The following is a 23615-nucleotide window of genomic DNA, read 5'->3' on the forward strand; positions in this document are numbered from 1 at the left end:
AGGGGATATCCAGGGGTGCGCGGGCAGGGGCGGAAAGGCGAACCGCGAAGGCGCTTCCCCGGGCACGGGAACGTCCTCACACCGCCACTGCCCGTCCGCAGCGGGCGAGTTAGCGAGCAGGGAGGCGCATAGCCGCGGCCGGCTGCTTCGGGCCGCCGCTCCCAGCGGAAGGAGCCGGCGGGGGGCGCGGCGGGGGAGGGCCGGCAGCACCTGCCGGGCCCCGCGGCGGAGGAGCTGCCCAGCCCCGCGCCCGCGCCCTCCTTCCCTCCGCCCGCCCCGCGCTCATGCGCCCGCCGGAGGTTTAAAGCGGGAGCGGTGGCTGCTGTGCGCTGTTCGGCTCGGCGGCGGTGCGGGCACGGCACGGCACGGCACGGCACGGCACGCACGGCACGCCGCTCTCCGCCGCTCTCCTGGGCTCAGCTCTGCGCTGCCCCCGGTGCGGGCGCGCCCCGGTGCCGCCATGTGGCTCTCGGCCCTGCTCCTCGGTGGGTACCGCGGGCAGCGGCGGGGCCGGCGGGGCGGGCGCGGAGCAGCCCCCGACCCACTCCCTGTCTGTTCGCAGGCGCCTTCCTGCTCTCCGGCCCGGTGCGCGGCAGCGACGGCTCGGGTGAGTTGGCCGCTGTTCCCCCTCCGCATCCCGCGGGGGTTTCCCCTTCGGAGCGTCTGTGCCCGGCCCTGCCCCGGCCCTGCCCTGTCCCGGCGCTCTGGCCGGGATGCGCGGGGAGCCCAGCCCGGGCCGGGCGCGGACGCGGGGCCGCCGCCGCTGGGAAGGGTGCGCGGAGCCGGCCGGTGGGAACCTGCAGAGGGACACGGAGCGTGTCTGGGAACGCTTCCAGACGGGGGTGAAAACTCCTCCCTGGCACGGGCTGAAGCAGCGCCGTGGTGACAAGTGTCCCCATCGAGGGGAGTGCCGGTAGCAAGAGTGAGGGGGAGAGTGTTTGTGTGTGTTATAAAGGCACTCGTACAGTGCTTGGCAATTTGAGGATCTCTGGCATATTTTAGACCATGGAATTGATTAAAAACATTTTAAAGTTGCCCTGCCATTATTTCGACCTGGAAAGCGAAAGAACATGCTTAGGACGCCTAGCAGGCTATGGCAGGGACTGCCTGTTGTACCATCCTGTGTGGGACTACATCCTTGCTGCTGGAGAGCAGGCTCTCCCAGAACCAGAATAATTCCATGGGAACCAGGAGCCACGGGAAGCAGTTGGAGAAATATGTGACAGAAGGACGCAAGCAGTTTGTCTGCCCCTTTCAGTGGAACCATGCACCGAAGGAGGACAGGAGCCTCCAGAAGAACATGTTTCCAGATGCAGGCCTGGCCTGCAGAAGGTGAGTGACCCCAAGCTTTTCTGAATGGCTGTTAACAATTTCACAGTTATTAGGAATCAGGATTTGCTGCTCATTTTGTGTCGAATCAAAGATTTGGAAAATTCTTTTGTGCTAAACTGATGAAAGCTATCTGTTACAGAATTGCTATGGCTAATAAAAGGGAAAAATTGCAGAGCAATGGAAAACCTACTCTAACCCCCCAGTTTCTTTCCCTTTTTTTACTTTGCAGGTGCATTACACATGAAGTGGTGACAGTCTGGCAGGAAAAAAATTAATACTTTCTGGGATGCTTCCTTCAGGGCTGGAGAAGCCACTGTAACCTGAAGGTATCTGGAACCAGCTAAAATATCATTAATGTGAACTGTTTTTGTAAGATATTGCCTCTTACCATTATTCTGAGCCTAAATTCAGCAGCATTTGGTTATTGAACTAGAAACTTGCATTTATAAAAGTGCCTAAATTCTGTTGCACAAAGCAGTGAAAAAGCATTAATTTCCTCTAGACTCTACTGTATTTAGGCTCATAGTGTTTGTGAAGATCTTGGAGCATCTCAAAACTTTCTTTGTGCTCCCACTGGAATGGATACAAATGCTGCCAAGTGCAGCAGTTCTGGTTGCCACACACGAGGCTGTGTGGGTGGGTGAACGCTGCCATGTGATGGCAAGTGGCCTTACATTGGTGAGAAAAGGGCAGGTCTCAGATTGAAATGAATTATATAGCTCTGACCAGGTTACTCTAAATCCCATTGCCCCTGTCCAGATCAGGATATGTACTGGAGATTTACATCAATTAGTAATCTGTGAACATGTTTTCCAAAATATGAAATATAGGTTTACTAGTATGTCTTTTTTTTTTTCCAACTGTTGATATTTCTTGCATAAGATAGAAAAAACAGGCTTGTTTGAAGCCTCAAAGTAAAAAAGGACCTAAAATCTTTCTCTTTTGAAAAAAAATACTAAATACTAAAAGAATAGGAAGCATAATAGGGATGTACTTCTCTATATTACAACTCATAAGGCTATTTTTCATGTAGGAACCCCTATTTTTAATTTTGTAATAATGTACATAAGATTCTTTTTTTCCTTTGCATAAACAAACTGTTTCCACAAAGCAACGCATGAAAGCTTCAAGATTAGAAAAGATCAGATTTTGCCTGTGGGTTTTAATCCTCTAGAATAACTTAAAGCAGTGGCTCATGCTAAAAACTGTCACAACTTTTATAGATTGACATAAGAGGTAGTTATTCATGGCAAAATCAGAGTACATGGCAAGAGGCACCAAAAAGATAGAAACTGATGGAATGATTGAAATCATAGTTGTTTTAAGAGATAAGTGAGTCTTTGCTTTTTTTTTCTTTTTTTAGGTCAACAATCAACAATGATGGAAGACATTCATCCCTACTGTTAAATATGGCCTAAATCAGGAAGAATTACAGTTTATTTTCTTTGTACCTTGCTTTCATAGGGTACTCTGATGTAGTGTGTTTCTGTGAAGCTTGAAGGGTGTGTGTCTTGACAGGATGGGGTGATAATTGTTTTATTGTGGTTCTAAAAGCCTAACTGAATGTAACAGAGTATAGGTCTCACATCTTCACCAGAGTCCAGAATGGTTGGAGTCTAGAACTGAATCCTTTCCTGTAAATTGTGAACTTATATTTATTTCTTGCAAAAATACTTGGATTTAGAGTATTGCACCACATAAGTATTGAAAGAAATGCCTCTATTGCTCTTGCATTCTTCAATTACAGTGATTAAAACATACAGGTTTTATCTCAGTTACCTTATATATAGATACAGCTCTTTGGCAGTTTTTGCCATGTTAAAATATCTTGGATGGACTAACAAAACCAAGCACTTCTTCAAATTCAATAGAAATATCATATATGAAATTTGTTAGAATGATGAGTATGTAAGCTGTCAAATAATAATTTTATATATTCTAGTATTCTGACCTCAATAATACATTTTCATGTTTGCAATGAAATCATTGAAGTTTTGTGGGTTGGATAGCTGATGATGCATTAACAAACAGGGAAGAACAAAAGCCACTGCAGAGCTGATAATGTAAGTCTTAATTTTGGTAGTCAACAAAAATATTTGCTTTCATTTTGATATTTCACCAAACACTTCTAACGTTAGTCTCTGTTTTAGAGGTATGGCTTAGAGAAAACTGAATCTACCTACAGAAAATACTAAAGTGACATTTTTGCTTCTAATTAAGAGCATTATTTTCCTCAAAGTGTGTGTTTTTACCTCAGTGCTGATCCAGCTGAGGTATGAACTGCTAAATCCCCTAGCTCCAGCATGTCAGCTCTTCAGTTCACACAGCAGCAATGTGCACCCTTCCCTTGGAAGCCTGAGAGAAGGATCATGATAGTCTTTAGGCTGCCAGTACAGAAAAATCCTGTGGCTGGCCTACAATGGATTTCTGTGTTTTGATTGCCAGGGAAAACACAGAAAGATTATTTTTTCCCCCATCTTCTGTGCTGTGCAAAAGCCTGCCGCATGACAGTAATTAGTAAGTACCTGGTGATGAGGGAAATACAGATCTCCAAGCAATGCAGGGTTTGTTAGCTAGACACATCTAATTACTGTCTTTGCATGCCCAGCCAGCCAGGGAATTCAGTCAAGTACATTACATTAGAAACGACAGGAGTTAAAACTTCCTGTGGTGTCTTGCACTTTTAGAGGCTGGAAAAATGTTGCAGGGTGAGAGGCACAAGCAGAGATTACCAGTGGTGCTTATTGCAAATACTCCTCCAAGGATTTCCAGCCTTGCAGCTGCTGTTTGATTTTGATGGTCTTGCTAGGTGTCATTTGGTGGACACTACTTGTTCAGTGCCCATTAATTAGCAAACACACTTGTAGAACTTCCATGAAAGGATTAGGGGACTCAAAGAGGAAAGCAAATCAGGGTTTTTTACTAATATATACCAATAATATAGCATTTTTGACCTTGAATCATGGAGCTTCTGGGTATAAGCACCAATTTTGCTTGATTTTTCCATCTTTTGTTTTTAAGGCAATTAAATAAGATTAAGCATGTCTAGGATGTGAGTAGGTAAGACTAAGTCCTAAAAGAAACTTTTTTATTTCTTAAAATACTTGAGAATCAGATTGAATCACTTTAGTTCTTGCTAGGTAGACAGCTTTTATTATCTTGAGAAAGGAAAAATAAAAATGTGCTTACAGCTTTCTTTTCTTCTTAATCTGAACTATATAGGCAGATTCAGCATGTACAAGTCCCATGTTTGTGCTAAAAAATAGCAGCAAGGATTTTTCAGGAAGATGTGATTAGGTAGTTTAACATTGTTTCAGCATAGCATTAATGACTATTGTATATAATTAAGAGTAAAATTACATGCATAGATGATGAATGTGTGTGTTCAAATTACACAGAATGAACAGACATGTTTCACTCTGCATTTCTGGCTGCAACTGTTCTGCTTTTCAGCTCTAAAGTCAGTGAGATTAGCTGGAGGTATCACCTTTTCCATCCCCTGATGAAGAACAGCATATGCTCCAAGTGCTTTCATTTATAAGCAGCATATGTTGGGGTCAGGAAACACCCCAGGGCAAGAATGAAAATAGTGGGCAGAAAAGTAGGTGAGAGACAGATCACTGATTCCTGAAACATCCAGTCCTTGGCATATGATGCTGTGATGCATGCACTGGTACCTTGGCCAGCCTCTGCCAGCTTTCATCTGTGCAAAGGTAGTATTCCAGGTGCATTTATAAAAGGTTCTTGCATCTTCTAGGTGCCTTAGGAGCTTCAGAATAAACAGCCAGGCATGGGCTGGACTTGTGCTGCTGAATTGATAATGATCTAAGCCAAATCTCTAAATTTGCTGTGCAACAGAGCAGGGGACTATGCTATCTTGTGTAGTAGGAGGATGGTAGTCACCATGCAAGATAAAGACCTCAATGTTTTCAAAAGAAAAAGCACCAGTTTGCCAAGTGAAATTGTGTACTGATGTTAATCTGTGTCTGCATACCTTCACTGCACACAGGCAAGCACAGTGAAAGCTTAATGATGGTAACCTGGAGAGCAACTTCTGAAAAAAGGCAGAGTTCTACATAAAAAATGCATGTGCCTCAGCTGAATAAATAACTTTTGTATCACTGTATGAATCTGACAGTCCTCTGCCCGATGATAATGATGTAAACTTCACTGTAATGAACAGATACCAATGTTCTAGATGTTACTGTATCACTGGAGCAATGAGATGTGTGTTCTTTTTTTTTTTTTTTTCTTTAACACTGGCCTCAGTAGGATTTATTGAAAGAGGCTAAGGGAAATGCTGCTGTCAACTTGTCAACTTGCTTCATGAATGCCACTGGAGAGAGGATTCAGAATTTCCCAAGTGATTCATAGATATCTTATGGCTGGAGTTTTCTGTGGGGATGTCAGAGTGATTTAGTTTCTTTCTTGGAAACTGCCACCTGCATCTGTGGTCTATCAGCCCTCAAAGCTTTTCCCCTTGGCCTTCTGTCTCTGCAGTAAATTTACAGAAATGGATTGCTTTTCCTCATGTAATGTTCCTTGATATTATTTTAATGTTGTTTGTTCAGGGGAGTTTTTTTTCCTGCCACTCTTTTCCCATAAGTAATTTTGAAGTGTGTGCTTACTTGTCATAACTGTGTATTTGTAAGCTCCAAAGACATCTTTATAGGCATTGTATCTAATTTCAATTTCAGATATTGCTTTAAACTTGGAAACTGTAGAGACATTGAAAAAAAAAATCCCAACAACAAACCCTTAAGATTTTCAGGTCAAAAGTTCTTCTTTTCTCTTTAGCTTCTACTGCTATCACGTGCTTTACAAGAGGACTTGACCTTAGAAAGGGGACAGAAGATGTCCTTTGCCCAGCAAACTGTCCTCTGTGGCAATTTTATGTCTTTGGGGATGGAGTTTATGCCTCTCTTTCGAGTGTCTGTGGAGCTGCCATACACAGGTAAGTCAGATCATTGCTAACCCATGTGCTAATTGAGTTTATAAAGTCTCTGTCACACTAACAAATCTTAGCCTTTTGGTGCCATCATAGCAAAAATCTCTCTGGACTTTGGGTCCTATTAACTCAATAGGAATGTCACTGGGAGAAGAGAAAACAAGGAAAAATAAAAAGAATGTCTGTGCAGCTTGCAAGTTATCTGAGTTTTGTTTGAGTGTTCCTCCAAACTGTTTTGTCAACTTTCTCTGACATGGCCCAGCATTGTCCACAGGTGGTCTTTCCCTGTAAAATCACTTCTATCACAAGTAGATATGGAAGGATACAGTACAAATAGTAACTAATTGAAGAATAAAAGCAGATTCACTTTCTGACTTTCTTAAAATCTTGTGTCAAACAAACTATTTAAAAGAAGTAGAGGAAAAATGGTTGTAATTTTTTTTTAGCATCAAGCAACAGAAGAAAGCTCTATGAGAACATATTGATGTGATGCTGCAGCTATCAGAGTATTTTTATGTTAAAATACCCACAATTATAAACTTAAAATTTTACAGAAATATAAATTGCTAGAAGATAAATGAGGAAAATAAAACCTTCTTGAGTTAACATTCCTTGCTAGACAATTTAAATGCCATTAAAAAACCCATGCTAAGCATTTTAAGTAATATTTAGGAAGCTGTCATTACTATCTAGAATCTTATTTAAAATGTCAATTAAAATTTTATAACTTTTAAAAATATTTCCAAAATTTGGGCTTCTTGTACAGCGTTTAAAGTCCTAAGTAAACTAAAATGAACTGTTTTAAAAAAAATTGACTTAAGGAGGGGTTTTGAGTAGAAACTCTGGAACTTCTCAAATGCTGTGAAAGAATCTAGGGGCTAAGGTACTATAGGAGGAGTTAGAAGGAGCTTGGGAGGTATCATGGGCGTCTGTTTCTATTTGTTTTTAAAGCTGAAGAGTTTGTCTCATATTTACATGTTTCCATGTGTATTTTATTGTTAGACAGGCTTCCTTCTGATGCTTCTGTAAAAAGAATTAGGATCTCCATTTAGTGTGTTTTAAGAGTCTTCATAGGTGTTTAAAAATATTACTCTTTGATTCTTCACTCTTCCTAGCTGAGGAATATAAAAAAAGTTTGTGAAGAATGTCTCGATCAAAAGCAGGTAGTGACTTTGGATTTGCTTTTTTTACTGTTTGTCGTTTTTGAACTGAGGAAAACTGAGATTTCTTTCCATTGTCTTTTTTTTTTCCTGAGGCAATGTTTGTATTTAGTGATGTAGCCATTTATTTTAACATTCCATTTCTTGCCAAAGATGTCTTTAAAGAGAAAAAAGCTCTTGCTGTCAAGACCTTTTCCTAAAGAGATTAAAGACTTGAATGTTTTGAAAAGACACAGAAGTTCCTGACCAGTTCAACCAGGCAGCATTCTTGAACCCCCCATGCCAGGCTGTCAGTGACTGACTGCTGGCAAAGTCCCACCACAAAAGCTGCTGGGGCTCAGTTCTGTCACAGCTGGGAAATGCTTCTGCAGAAGGAGGAGGTACAAGAAATGGCAGAGGCATATTTCTTTCATTGTTTGCATAGTCTTCCCCTAGATATTAAAGCACAAGCTTTATTTTATGATGTATCACTTAGCTCTTCACTGAAGTTTGTACCTTATAAACCATGTGTACTACTGTTCTCCAGCCCAGAAACATGAGGCTGTAGAAAAATCCATGTTTTTCCATAGTAAGAGTCAACATAAATTGTACTTCTTGTGAAATATGCAACGCTTTTTGTACATCCTGCATCTAAGTCTCTCTCCACAGACATTGTGAGAATACTGAGGGCTTTAATAGTGATAAAGAGATTAAAATATACTCACCTTTGTAGTCTGTCTTCCAGATTGGATTTAAATTAATCTTATTCAAGTCTTTGAGTGTGGTAGACTGTAGTAAGGGGTTTTGAAAAAGCAGACTAAAGGTGAAAAATTAACTGTTTAGGAGAACTGCTGTTTCTGAAGACTGTCTTTAAGTTGAAGACTATTAGTTCTGCTGGCATTTCATTCTCAGAACAGAATTTGCTACATGAGAATGTTTTGGTGGCTTTACTGCAACTGTTAACAGTCATAACTAGTCCTGGAAAAAAAGGATTGATGCATGGAGAAGAGACAACAGCTGTTTAGTTCTCAGCTAAATTCAGTGCAGGCTGCAAAATCCAACAAAAACATAGAAAATACTTGCTCCTTCTTGCTCTGTGTTGCAATGTCTAAAATCCATATTGGCATGAAAGAAACTTCTGAAGACATTCCCAATAGGTGCTTGGAGTTTGCCATTATTGTGACATAAATAGATCTGTGCTTTGAAAATTTTGTAAATTTCTTCCAAATACCTGAAGCAAGTGCTCGTTTCAAAGCAGGTGTACCCTCCCTGTCACTGCCTGGTGAGTGCAGATAGCTCTGTACCCTTAGCACTGCGGGGTCCTGGCCCTGTGTCACCTGCCACGTGTCAGACAACCAACCACCAGCATTTCAGGAACCATCAGTCGTGGGAGTGGGGCTCCTTCAGTTTCTTAAACAGGGCTCTCTTCCACATACACTTCAGTTTGCATGCTGGGTCTACATTGAGGCTGGAGTCCTTAATTTTGTATAAATCAAATAGTGCTTAGTCCTATGACTAAGTTCCATTACTTTGAGGCAGTTATTAATGCAAGAAAATACTATGTAATACATGAAAATAATTTAGGAGAATTCAGCTACAAATAATTCTGTGTACTACAGATGAATGATCTTTCTGCCTGTTTTAGCTTGTTATATTTGGCTTTTTCTCTCATTTTATGTGTAATTACTCTCAGGAAACAAAATATTTATTTAATATTATTCTTCTTCTGGGCAGAAGGATTAAAGATTTATTTGTTGAGGGAAGAATGGAGAACCTCCTACCAGGCTGACACTATGTAGGCATGAAGAACTGAGTTAAATCTACCACTGAGTGATTAATTGGATTAATAATCAGAAGGTCAAATGAAGGACTAGGTTCTCAGCTTGTGCAGTTCTGTTCCAGTGCCAATTCCACTAAATGGAGACTTAGTCCAATGTGCTAGTATTTAGATGTTAAATAGGCATGTAAATTTTTTCATAACCTTCCTAACTTGTCAAAGGGTGAAACCAGTTCTCACTAAGCACTGGGGTCCCAGAACTCAAGTCTAACAAAAGCATATCATGGTATTACTCAGCTGGCCACAAAGTGCCCATAAACACAAATGGCACCTGAGCTGCCCCAGTGTTTGCTAGAAGAATATTACAAAAAGGTTGTCTGGCCAAAGGGATTCCTGAGCAGCTGTAGATCCCTGGGAAATGTTATCATGCCTGTTTCTGCTGCTGAACTTCTTTCCTGCCAAAACAAATAGGGGTGCAGAGAAAGAAAGAAAGAAAGAAAGAACACTGCTTAGGGGTCCAGAGGATGCTGGCATGAAATCCTGAGCGGCTCCATATCAGTGATTGATGGCAATCAGGCAGCAGCAGGACACCAGTTTGGAGATGAGGAGGATAATTCTTGGGGTGGTGGAGAAAGGCTGATTATTTGGAAGGAGTTTGCAAGTGGTGATAGTAGGAAGGAAAGATGGGAATTCAGGCAATTCAGCTTTCTTGCCTAAAGTCCCTGAGGATAAACTGACTGTAGTAACATCTATAAGGATCACCTCCCATGGCCAGAAGATTCTCTTTGTGGTCTAAGCATCTGTTTTGATGTGTAGACTCCTTGAAAAATTCATTCAAAATTCAGCAACACCCTGTATCTCTTTTTCCAATAGTGCAAAGAAACACTTATTGCACACTGAGGAAGTGCATGGGGATCTTAAAAACCTTGGATTTAGTGTAGTGATTTATCTTGATTCAGTTCAGATTTTTAAGTATGTTTTAGTCCTGTATTTTATAAGATCTTTCTGCTACCCTTGGCTGGTACACTTTCTTTCATAAGCTGTTGTGCAGTGAGGTACAGGATTACTGCCTTGTGTGTATCTGCTTTTCTGTTTGTGTCCATTTTTGAGTGAAAAATACCATTTAGGTATAAATTACAGATTGTTATTAACAAGCTAGTCAAGAGAATGGACTGACAGCTTTTACTGTCAGTCCGTGTTAAGCAGCACTGGCAGTAGCATATAACATAATAAATAGGGAAGTGAAAGCTGGTCCTGGAAAATCTGCTGAGCTCCAGTTAACCAAAGCAGCCATGGCATGCAAGTCAGTCACACAGGAGCAAAGCACAGCAGTGAAAAGCAAAGCAGATTGCAGTGACATAAGTCATTCTGAGGAATGCACAGGCACTTCTTCACTCTTTAAAAACCATTGCAGAACCGTAGAGGGCAAATCTTGTTTTAAAAATCAATCCCAAATCATTGCAGAAAGGAATTTGCCAGTCTGCTTCAGAACACAAAGGTGAACTGGCAATATATGGTTTGCTCCACATCAGCAGATATAAACATGCACTCTGAGTAGACCTACCTGAAGAAACACCCCAGGTAAAACTGATCATATTGTAAAAGATGGCCTTAAACTGTTAACTCACCTACAGAACAAAATGGCAAGAAAGAAGGAATAAGTTTCATAAGGCTACAGGTCATGTTACATTCACATCTAACATCAGCCCCCACTTGCATTAAAAGTAGCAGAGCTGTTGTGTGCAAAGTGTTTATCTTTAGAAGGCAGCAGGGAACTTTGACTTGTGCTCAAATACAGACTCATTTTCAGCAAGTAGATAAGGAGCAAATAAATCTACTCCATCTTCACTGTAAAGCTTCCAAATTCTCCTAGTGGAGACTAGGTAGATTATTATTTTCCTCTAGAATTTTCAATGAAATGTAATTAATAATTATTGTTGCAATTAAAATGAAAAGACCAATGGAAAAAATGGAATGATGTAGACAACACTGATCACAGTGTGCCTATAATAAGTTTAAATCATTGTTTCCAGAAATGCTTCTTAGGTTGAGCTCTCAATCTGAATGTTTTTCTTGAGTTCAGTTCAGCACTCAAAGTTGTGAGTCCACAACCAAGAAAGTGGGAAGAGATCCTGAGCTCTTCTTAGGAGCTAACCTGGGCATGGATCAGGTTTGCTGATGTAAGCCCAAAATACCATCACTAAATTTGCAAGTACAAGCTTAAAATAGGAACTGTTCTAAGTAAACACATTTCATTTGACACATTTCCTTATCCATTAAGGCTGAGACACTTGTGAAGGCTTGAATGCCTAAGAGAACCAGGTACTGGAGAAGAAATTTATATTCTAAGTACATTGAAATATTCTAAGTATATTTATGTGTCATTTTTCTCAAAGACAATTTTAACTTACTGAATTTTCCTGTCATTTAAAACTAACCAGTTAATGGCTCTTACCTGATTTTTATCTCACTGGTTTTTTTGAAGAACTATAAAGTGCTGTTTGTATTTGCTAACTTTATAATCTGATTTTAAATTAATTTAGGGTAACTTTACTAAAGCTCCTTTGTCTATATACTCTATAAAGTATTCCTAGATGAGAATATATCTGTATATTTTGAAACTATTCCAAGCTACTAGAATTAAACGTGTATAATCATAGTTCAATTTAGACAGCAAGTCACATCCATGAAGAATGAATGTCTTTTAACACTGCTCCAAATAGAATTTCACGTGGAAGTTGCCTTTACCATAGATATCCAGATCTCATATTATCAGAAATATATGTAAAGCTTTCTAAACTCTGGTCTTGATTATTCTACTTTCACAATATGTTAAATCAGGTTGTCTTTTCAAGCAGAAAGCCAAACAGAATCAAAAAGCAAACACCAAGGCACGCATTGCTGTGTTTATATAGTCATGAAATGATTGCTTGTCTCCCACTGAGCTGTACCTGCCCACATACTACAAGGCATCAAGTTTCCTCCCTCTTAGAGAAGTACAACTTTGACTTTTGACCTCTAAAAATAATAAGAGATCTGAGAGTTCTGATCTTCTTACTGTCACTTAGGAATTGATATGGCCTGAAGCATTGCTGTTCTGCATTAGTCTAAATGCCAGAATTTTAGGCTTTCCTGACTTTTTAAAATAAATCTGTGTGATGCTCTATAGAATAGTTTCTTCTAAAGACTTTTCAGATTGTTCTAGCCTGAACACAACTGCCTGCCTATATTGCATCTTTTTGAGAAGGCTGGTGACAAAAATTCTAATGATGGTATTACCTGTATTGCATTTTCTTGTGACTAAAATGTCTGATTTATACCAACTCTTTTTCAACCTTAGTGGGGTGATTACCAACACAGGAGGAGCTGTGAGGGTACAAACTCTCCCAGGACAGGAAAACTACCCTGCTGTAAATGCTAATGGCATCCAGTCTCAGGTGCTCTCTAGATGGGCTTCATCTTTCTCAGTGACTGGTAGGTGGATCACACTGTTTTGCAAACTATATTTGAAGCTCTGGCAGAACCATGGGACACTTCCTCAGTGCTTCTGTATGCATTAAGAGAGTGATTGTTTAGCAACAGAAGGTTTCACTTCTAATTCATTATTTTAACTTTTTCCTCAATTACCTAAAGAAAAACTATTCCAGCTAGAGTAGCTGGTCTGTAACAGAAGCTGATACATAAAGATGGGTCAGTTATTTGGAATATAATGACTTGATAGCAGGCAGTGGACAGTTCCATGACAGTTTAAGCTGATCAAAGTCAGTGCTATCCTGCCACTGCAGTCCAGTCCTCCTGCCACTTCCAGCCATTCAGTTTTATCCCTTCTCTCCCTCTGCCTGCATTTGTGCAGGGAACAGCACTTTGTCAGGCCCTTCAAATACCTTGTGCAGTGTTCCATGCAAAGAGAAAACTGACCCTCCAAAAATAGTTATAACATCAACTTAACATGTGATGCGGTCATTAAGCTACAGTGCAAAGTAGTGGTTTAGTCCAGAAGTTTCTGTCCCCATTGTTGAGGTAGTTGTTAATTATTAATTGCCTAATTGCAAACCAGTTGTCATGCCTTGCCACTCAGGTGAGGCTAAACCACCCTCATAAAATTATATGCAGAAAACATATTGGTTGTGTGTGTTGTTGTGTTTCAAAAATATTGAAGTGGGTGTTTGCTAGTATAGAAAATTTGTGAAGCAGATCTCTATTATGTGTTCTTATGTTTACACAGCTAAAATTCAGCCTACTATCTCTAAGATACTTGTATTCCTTGAGCTCATTGCAAGTTGCTAGCTAAGAACTTAAAATTAGAGGTGCTTTTGGTGAGGGTGAAGATGAAATCAAGTTCTCCAGATCAAGTCCTCTCTTTATCTGCTGGAAATAATGGCTACTACAGCTCAAAACCTCTCATCAGATATATATGCTGTAGTTACTCATCAGCTGCTGTTGTTTCAAATGCAGAAATTAATTACCTATAAAAGAAGGACTGGATTACACCAAAGGTTTGTCTAGGCTCATGTCCTGCTCCCAGAGTAGCTAATGGCAGACGACAAAGAAATGTTATTGCAAGTACAGTAATTCTTCAAGCACTTGTAACTTCATCTAAGAACACTAAAATCCAGTAAAAGTACTCTCATTTTAGCAGGTCCCAAGAGCACAGCCCTTGAAGCAGTGGGACGATCAGTGTCCACAGCCCGTCCTTCTACAGGTGCGTGATCCCTCAGCAAGGGGAGATCATCCCCTCCAGATGGATGCACTGCAGTGGGCAAGTCCCTGCCTAAGAGAATGTGTTCATGAGACTCATCTGTTTTTGAGCTGCAGTATCTGGTTTTGCAGTGTCTTTCACCAGAAAAATATAGGAATTGTATGTAATCTTGGAGATTGATTCTGATCTCACTAATGTTCATGCAAATTAAAAAAAAATTGAATGGTTTTTGAAAAGTAATAGAGATAACACAGAGGAAGGTAAGAGTTCATGAGCTCATGTGATGTTCATTCTTTTTAAGCCATAGAGAAGACAATGCATTCCTTCTTACAGAACTGCTGAACAGCTGAGTGCTCTCAGGACATGCATAGCAGAAATTTAGTTGTTTTTCAGCACAGAAAACGCTGCATTAAACCCTTTTAATGAAAGCTAGCGCTGTATAAATACTGGACTTTGATGTTGTTTGTGAATAGACCACCTGGTTTACAGTTTAAACCATGGTTTGCTTCCAAACCATTAAAAATCCATTGTACAGGAGGGTTGCTAACTGAGAAACAGTAGCACTTGGGAAGGTGAGGTACAGAAATCCACCTGGCTTTGTAAAACTCAGTAATCAGTCAGACAGATGTAGAAAGGAAGGTTAAGCTGTTTCATTTGAAAAAGAATATTCTCCAAGGAGCAAAGCAGTAGTAGCCCAAGTTTAATTATTAAAATGATTGACAATTCCTACTGCAGATAGATTGCACTGTAATTTCTTTAGTCAGAGCTTTTTCTGGTTTACCTCAGTCCATTCATCTTCTTGTTCTTAAATGATCCATGCTGGTTTTTTCACTGAAGGTAAAAGACCTAAGAAGACTCTTGATAAAAAGGCTGGAAACAAAGGTAAGAACACACAGATTTAACTTTTGCAAAGCAGAATCCTAACATTTATTTGATGTTAAAAAGTATAATTATTTTGCATGTTCACAGACTGTAAAGCTGATATTGCCTTTCTCATTGATGGAAGCTACAACATTGGCCAACGTAGGTTTAACTTGCAGAAAAACTTTGTTGGAAAAGTAGCTGTAATGTTGGGAATTGGAACAGAAGGGCCTCATGTTGGGGTTGTACAGGCCAGGTAAGAACAGATCGACACAAAATATAATGGAGTAATTGATAAGAGAAAACAATTAATATGTCACTTCTCCTTTTGCAGAACAATACCACTCAATAATGGCTGATGAATAGCAAGGGAAAGAGACTCTTGAGCCATAGCACTGTTTGCTCTGTGCTATACTGAGATGTGCATGCGACAGGACATGACAAATATGAACATTTTCTGTCTCTGATATTTGATATTGGACTAGAGAGAAGCTGGATGATTCACAGCTCCTCTGCTGTAGCTTTGCATCTCATCTTAGTAGAACAGCAGGAAACACCCTGAAAAAGAGAGATGCCAGTTTCTAAAAATTGTAGAGAGAACAGTCCCTAATGGCTATGTGCATGTACAAAACAAAAACCTGCTCTTACCTGATCTAATTTTTTAATATTTTAAAATTTTTATTTTAATGTTTAATATTATTTAATTATTCTAATTATTAATATCTATTTTAATATTTAATAAATATTTTATCTTTAACTGATAAAATATTACAGCTGATATTTTTCAAATTGTAACTGGTCACTTGTTTTTGCTTTCTACTGTAAATTAAAAATGAAATCCGGAGACAGAATACTTAAAGTCTTTAATTTCTTTGTCAGTAGCTAGCATACCTTGAACTGCTCAAATCAAAACACTCAAACTGCACTTTGCAGGAATTTTTTATAAGGAAGGTATTTGTCTTACAAATAGTAGAAAACCTGCCCATCTTTAGTTACACAGATTCCTTTAGTTTAATGACTGGCATGTTCCATTTTTTTCTTTATGTATTTTCAACCTAATGCTATCATCTGTTTGATAAGCATGAGAATCAGGCTGTCCTTAATTTATCCATTCAGGCAGATAATTCCTCTTCCTAAGGATTGCAAGACTTACTAAGCAAGAAGCACACTTACATTTTAGTATATATATTATCATGAGCAAAACTATTCCAAGTGTGTTTTGGCTTGCTAATGCCAGTATGAAAAGTGAACCTTATTACTCTGTTTTATTTTTCCACAGTGAACATCCAAAAATTGAATTCTATCTGAAAAACTTTACTGCTACAAAAGAAGTTTTGTTTGCCATAAAAGAATTAGGCTTCAGAGGAGGCAATTCCAATACAGGTGAGTTCATATTCCCCCTAAAACAGAAATTACTTCTTTATATATTTATATATATATATATATATATATATATGTGTGTGTGTGTGTGTGTGTGTGTGTGTGTGTGTGTGTGTGTGTAAATGTTGAAGTTCCTATAATTCACATAGGTCAGGAAGTGTTTTACATGCCACACTTACCTTAATCAGGTTCAGTGATTTTCCACTAAAATATTGTCACATCTCACATTTAATTTAATTTCTAGAAGTTAGGCATGCTTATTACACATTTGAGTACAAGTGTTTATACTTGTATAAATGCTTCCTGAATTTTAACAGTAATTGACTTTTCACTAGTAACAGAATGATATCAATGATATCTTGGGACAAATTCATAAAAGGCTTAGTGTTTCTTTCTTGTTGGGTGGCTAATTAAAGAGTTAGACTAGGAGTAAAGAATAAGTGGTGGTGAGAAGACATTGTGGTTCAGCCCAGCCAGCAACCAAGCCCCATGCAGCTGCTGGCTCACTTTCCCCTAGTGGGATGGGGGGAGAATTGGGAAGAGGAAAATCAGAAAATTTGTAGATTGATAGACAATTTATTAGAGAAACCAAAAGCCACTCACATAAGCACAGCAAAACAAGGAAATCAGTCCCCATGTCCCATGGGTAAGTAGGTGTTCAGCCACCCCCAGGAAAGCAGGGCTCCAGCTCACCTAGCAGCTCATGCCAACACTCCAAATGTCCCCTCTCATTCATGCTCCTTCCCACACCTTTGCATGCTGCCCATGACATCTATGGTGTGGAATATCCCTGTGGCCAGCTTGGGGTCAGCTGTCCTGGCTCTGCACCCCCACCCTTCTCACTGGGCAGGGTGGCACAAGAGCCAGGAAAGGCACTGTGCAAGAGCTGCTCACCAATAACAAAAACATCCCCCTGCTGTCAACACAGTTTTCCACACAAATCCAAAACTCAGTCCCTACTAGCTAATCTGAAGAAAATTAATTATCACAGACAAAACCAGCCAGACATTGAAACCAAGCATCTAATTATGTTGCATTTCACAAGCTAAATTTAGGTAGCTCCTGAACTTTCTTCTTTCCAATCCACTTGGCAGGTACTAATATACCTACTTGCTAGTAGGAAACTAGACCCATGAGCAAAAAAACATCTCAGGGAATTCCACCTCAGCTTTATCTGTGGGGTTTTTTGTTGGGGGGAGGGGTGTTGATTTAGGGTCATTAGTTTTTAATTTGGAGGTTGCCCAAGCGTCATTATTATCAAATTTCCTGGGGCACCAATTCAATGCTGCGCTGGCTTAGTCCTGTAGTTATAACATAAATCCTGCACAATTTCAGACGGGAAGCTGATCCCAGAATGTACCATCACTGTATGCGTTATTTCTTCTTGTTCTTTTCCTCTTCAAACCAAGGCAAAGCTTTGAAGTACACAGCTCAGAAATTCTTCTCTTTGGAAAATGGAGCACGGAAGGGAATTCCCAAGATCATTGTAGTGTTCCTGGATGGCTGGCCCTCAGATGATCTAGAAGAAGCTGGCATAGTGGCCAGAGAATTTGGAGTCAACGTGTTCATTGTGTCTGTAGCAAAACCCACAACAGAGGAGCTGGGAATGGTACAAGACATTGGCTTTGTGGACAAAGTAAGAAAGAATGTCATTATTTGGTTTTCAGTCATGAATATAATTCTGGAGAATTTACAGTAAAATTCTAATGAACTAATCTATGTACATATAATAACTCATATACACGTATAACATAAAAATCTTCTCTCAAACCAGCTGATTAAATTACCCCTGCTCATAAGTGATTTAAAAGATGAGCAGAAGGAAGGTTAAAGAAACACTGGAGATTGTTCCTTGCTAAAGGGGCCACACAAAGGTACCATTGTCCTCCCAGTTCAGAAGCTTGGCCAAGTTGTGGCTCCTGGAATTTGTGTTTGCACGAAGACTCTCAGGGTAGGAAATTCCCCTACCTCAGGTATGGCGGAATGTGCCAAATCAATGACATACTGATTTGATACATTCTCTCTCACAAAAGGGCAGACAGGGAGGTGCTTATTTCTTACCTGATCTGTGGATAATTATTTACTTACTTTCACTACTAAGAGGACAGAAATTATGGAAAAACACATCCTAGCAAGCCTGTGTACAAGATTTTGATATTGTAAGCAGAGTTTTGGATCTTGTTCCTTTTGAGTTAGAGCAGGAATTCAAACACCGATCACCTTCTCTCACATGAGCTTTCTGATCAGTAGGTCTTTACTTACTCTGCAGCGAGAAAATCAGTCATTGTCCACAGGGAGGTTGTAGATGTCTAATTTCAGCAGAAATGGCATAAACAGACTAAAGCTCAGCTTCTTCTAGAGATTAGATATCTATCTGCTGACCCCAGAGGTACTGAAGGCAGAAGCACCATAGAAGCACCATAGAGTGGTGTGGGTTGGAAAGGGCCTTAAAGGTTATATATTTCCCTCCCCCTTGCCATGGACAGGGACACCACCACCCAATAGACCAGGTAGCTCAGGCTTGGCCTGGAACACTTTTGGGGAAGAGGCATCCACTATTCTGAGTGATTTCCTCCTAATATCTACTCTAGATCTCTCCTATTTTAGGAGATCTCTTTGCCTTGTACTATCACTGTCTGTACCTGTACAGACACAGAAAGACCTTAAGTGGCTGAGGCCTCTCCTCTCCTTCTGTATTTTGATCTTAGCTGGATTAGTTGGAGAGCTGATTTTGAATTTAATCCATTTTTCAGTTACCTTGTACTTCACATGCATCTGATGGAAGCTAGGGGAAAAGAAATTTTACTCTGAATGACCTGGAGCTGTATTTCTGCTCAACTCTGTGTTTGTCACACATTATAGATAAAAAATCCAAAGGTCTCACCAAGTTCAAAGGGAAAACACAGAGGCTAATTATCAGAGTATAAGCAAAAATACAGAAATTTCAGTCCTTTGACTATTTAGTATCATGACTTTGTTCACGTACACAAAACAAAATTACGATTTCCAATTGTTGCACTTCTTGTGAAAAAAGTTAAATTATTTGAAAACTTTCAGATCTTGGGTGGCAGGGTTGGCTTTATTACTGGATAAAATAAGCTGCTTTCTGCCTTACATTGACTTCAAGTGCAGCTGTTTCAATTTCTTTAAAGACAATCACACAAAAACCCATCCTAAGTTCTCACCACGAGGCTTAATTTCTAACCTGCTTTTGAAAGAAAAATCATTGGTGTCTGAGTATTATCCATTGAACTGCTCAGTTGGCATTCACCCATTCCCTTTATGTTTTCAAACAGGCTGTCTGTAGAAACAACGGCTTCTTCTCTTACCAAATGCCCACCTGGTTTGGTACTACTAAATATGTCAAACCTCTTGTGCAAAAGCTGTGCTCACACGAGCAGATGTTGTGTAGCAAGACCTGCTACAACTCCGTCAACATCGGTTTCCTGATCGACGGCTCCAGCAGCATCGGAGAGAGCAACTTCCGCCTCGTGCTTGAGTTCGTGAGCAACGTGGCCAAAGCTTTTGAGATCTCTGACATCGGCTCCAAGGTGGCAGCCGTGCAGTTCACCTACGACCAGAGAACCGAGTTTGGCTTCACCGACTTTGTCACCAAGGACAAGGTCCTGTCGGCCATCCGCGGCATCCACTACATGAGCGGGGGCACCGCCACCGGCGATGCCATCTCCTTCACCACCAGGAATGTGTTTGGGCCAGTGAAAGATGGACCTAACAAGAATTTCCTCATCGTTCTGACCGATGGTCAGTCTTATGATGATGTTAGAGGACCTGCTGCAGCTGCACAAAAAGCAGGTAAGTTATGCATTTTGAAAAGCAGTGGAAGTTGATCCATCCTATTTCTGCTGTGCTGCAAATGTTAAGATTTTAAAGTTTGCAAAATCTTACTTGGAATTCAGCAAAATGTAATGTTCCCCCTAGGAACTGTTTGCCATTAGGGTGAAACAAACCCCAGCAACCAGTAATACAGAGCCAGGTATGACTAGACTCACTTATGGCAGCTTAGGGATCAACATATACCCAGTCTCATTTCCCCAAAGAGTAGAGCCAATAATGAGCCAAGTAGCTCCACCATCATCTAGGAAGGGAATAAGCAGTTGTGGCCAAAAAAGCTCATTGGGCTGGTGAGGCTTGAAGTATGAGTATATAAAGGCACTAAGCATACACAAAGGAACCAAACTTACTTCCAAAATCATTTTACACAGGGTTACTTATGTTTCAAGACTGACATTGTAACTGCTACAATCCTATGCGTCGCTACAAGAACAACTCAGACATTAGCTCTTATGACGCCTCATTTTTCCTTCAGGATTTCTCCTGAGTCAAATCTAATTCCTGGTGTTAGTGGCAAAATCTAATTATCTTTGACAGATTGCAGATGTTGAAACATGCTTTTCAAATCCACATTGATTCATTAATGTAGAAATGGCTGGGTTTTTGTATCTACAGGCAAAATGGTCTTTTTATTTCCTCCTTGTAGGAATCACAGTCTTCTCTGTTGGTGTTGCCTGGGCACCTTTGGATGATCTGAAAGACATGGCTTCTGAACCAAGAGAATCTCATACTTTCTTCACCAGGGAGTTCACGGGATTGGAGCAGATGGTTCCTGATATTATTAGAGGCATCTGTAAAGACTTTTTGGACTCTAAACAATAAAAAAATCGGCAGTTCACTATTACTATTTGAAACTAAAAAACATGAAATTGAAATGGTCCCTCTAAAGTACAGATGTTTTATTCTTATATATGCCATCACAATACAGAGGAAGAAGAAGGGCTACTTTTTTTTTCTGTACTCAGTCAAAGATTTCTGTGAGCTTGTACTTGATCCTGAAGTGCAGGATTTGGCCAACAGTTAATATTTTCAACAAGCATATAGCATCCTGAAGTTCAAAGATTTGCATATCGTGCACTTAAGAATAGCAGATACCGAGAAGAAATAATACAGCTCTGACATTTTTTTCTGACACTTGCTAAATACCTTCTTAGGAGTTAAAAAAATCTTTAAATATAAGGTACTACCTTCTATAAGCTTTCTGTAGCTTACAATAAGCTTTCTGTAGCTTACAATTTTGTATCTTTGGAAAGAGTTCTGCTGATAACAGAAAGTACTTTCAGTGCTCCTGTTGTGCAACATCCATTATTGCCAGGCAGCTTAAGAAAAGATATGACAGATTGTAGCTGAAAGAGTCTATTTTTACTAGTTGGGGTTTTGTTGGATCTGGTTGGCAAATGTTATATCAAAAGTCATTTAACTTCAACCCACAGATTTCTGTGGATCTATTTGGTTGGTTCTTTTAGCACAGAATTTTAAAGGCATTTAAGGCACAGTAGAGAATGTGGATCCTAATATATTAGCTACTACTGCTGCTTTCTGCACCACTGAAGTCAACAGTGATATTCCAAATAAAACTGACAACCGGATATTTCCTGTCTGCTGCCTTGTACTGTCTTGATTTGACAAAGTTGTTATTGGCCAGACAGTTAGAGACAGGAATCTTGGGCCAAGAGATTAAATAAGACCACACAGTGGGAACTGAAAACATTCAAATTCAAGTCCAGAGGTACCTCAAACCTTTAAACCTAATGGATTTATATCAGATTACATGGTCAGAAAAGAAGAGAGTAGGCAGACACATTAAGTTGGATTTAGTAGTTCAGAGAATAACAACTTCAAAATGGTAGTAAAAACACCTTTATAGTTGTGTGAGGTTTTCTGAAGATGAAAGAACAGTTTTCTTGAAAAAGGCTTTCATTTGATTACATACCTAGTAATGTTGATATATTTATATGCACACATATGTGGTTAAAATCATGTGATATTCACCAAGTTATTCCAGAGTCCTGGTGTGAATAACATACTCCAAATATTCTGAATAAATAAAGGGGGTTTGCAAATAAAATGCATAGTAGAAAACAAAACAGCACTTTCCCTATCAATCTGGGGTTTCCCTTTTTTCCTCTCCCCCACTATGTAAAATTTCTAGTAGTTATGGAGTGGCACAGAAAGGATTGTATTCATTGGGCTTTTGCTGTGCACTTTTTAATAACTTATAACTGACTATATATTACTCTAAACATAAATGGCAAAGATTCCTTGTATTTTTCTAGCAATTGTTATCCTTAATTTTGTTATGTGTTTATAGCTAAGAGTATTAAGCCTTTGCTGTATAAATTCATATGCTATATCAACTTTGTGCAAAAATTAAATTAATTTAGTTTATAAACTTTTTATAGAAATATATATTGCAAGAAAACTGGGAGTGCTGCCATCTGTTTTGATATCTCATAACACAGAAGTCTTTTTATGATGAACCTCATATAGTTTAGCTTGAGTAAGTTCTATGTGATACTTCCTAACTGTATGATCTTAAATTCTGAATAATTTTCAAATAATAAGGGTATTATTTTTACAAATATTTTCATTTGAATGAGTCAATATTGAAGTTTTAGTTTTGTTCACATTAGGTGTGATGCTAGTTAAATCATCTGAATATAAATAGTGTGCTGGCTGATAGAATCACATTTTCTCTCCTACTTTGCTTTTGCTGTTGCAAAGAAATAGGCAGCTTTAACTCCAATCATTCATCAGACAAAAAGCAGGTTTGCATCTCTGGGACACTGAAAACTGCAGAGCTAAGTCTCCACATATTTCCATTTCTCAGGAGTGGTGATGCCACATTGCTGGCACCCTTCATACACTCTTATTACACTCAGGGAGTATAGAAAATACTTTTTAAAGATACAATGTTTATGTGCCAGCAAGCATTTGTGAGCAGTTTTGATCTGGGAAAAACATTGGTGGGATACAGAAAAGGATTGAGACCTGGTGAGATCCAAAGGCAGGGTGGAAAGGAAGTGGACTGCGCTGTAAGCAGAAGGCAAATTTGGAGGAGGAACAGCATGGCAGAGGGCAGGCCAGGGCTGAAGCTCTGGTTTGTTAAACAAGGTAAGTGAAGCCACACACAAGGATTCAGTTTTATGCTGCTGGACCAAGCAGTACAAAGAATGTGAAGAGAGCTGCAGCCACCATCAGCTATCCAAACTCCAGTGGGAAAAACTGCTGCAGATTTAGGGCTGTCAGTCAAGATTTTGGCCTGCAGGAGATCAATTCTGTTCTCTTGTGAGACTAATGAAAACCATTGTGAAGGGGCTGGACTATATGATCTTTAAAAGGTCCCTTCCAACTTAAACGCTTTGTGATTTTTTATGCTGTATTTTCCTGAGCAGTACTCAGACTCAGGGGGCCTCAGATGTGCAATCCCAGTCCTGATGACATATCACATCAACATAAAAAAAAATTAAAAAAAAAATAATCAGGATTCCTTCATTTAGAAAAGGTTAGGAATTTAGGTACTTAACTGTAACTCCCATGCAGGTGTTTGGAATTTTACATGAAATAGTAGTTAACACCATTCAAAACTCATCTTTCCCACTTAGTTTTATTAAACTGCTGTCCTAA

At 39.7% G+C, this 23615-nt stretch overlaps 1 protein-coding gene across 2 annotated transcripts; it reads left to right on the forward strand.

The window, feature by feature from the left end:
• Positions 1-358: 358 nt before the first annotated feature.
• On the forward strand, positions 359-22676 carry COCH (cochlin). Of its 2 annotated transcripts, none has more exons than XM_066552520.1 (11): positions 359-485; positions 563-607; positions 6130-6286; positions 12537-12670; positions 13833-13898; positions 14733-14777; positions 14865-15012; positions 16036-16139; positions 17546-17772; positions 19433-19949; positions 20635-22676. In XM_066552520.1, the coding sequence occupies exons 1-11, from the start codon at positions 461-463 to the stop codon at positions 20808-20810; spliced, it is 1644 nt and encodes a 547-aa protein (XP_066408617.1). In that variant the 5' UTR covers positions 359-460; the 3' UTR covers positions 20811-22676. The 2 variants fall into 2 exon arrangements, with proteins under 2 accessions (XP_066408617.1, XP_066408618.1); XM_066552521.1 differs by having other exon boundaries at positions 13836-13898.
• Positions 22677-23615: the final 939 nt, after the last annotated feature.

This window comes from Molothrus aeneus, chromosome 6 (genome assembly GCF_037042795.1).
Source record: "Molothrus aeneus isolate 106 chromosome 6, BPBGC_Maene_1.0, whole genome shotgun sequence".
Taxonomy (NCBI): domain Eukaryota; kingdom Metazoa; phylum Chordata; class Aves; order Passeriformes; family Icteridae; genus Molothrus; species Molothrus aeneus.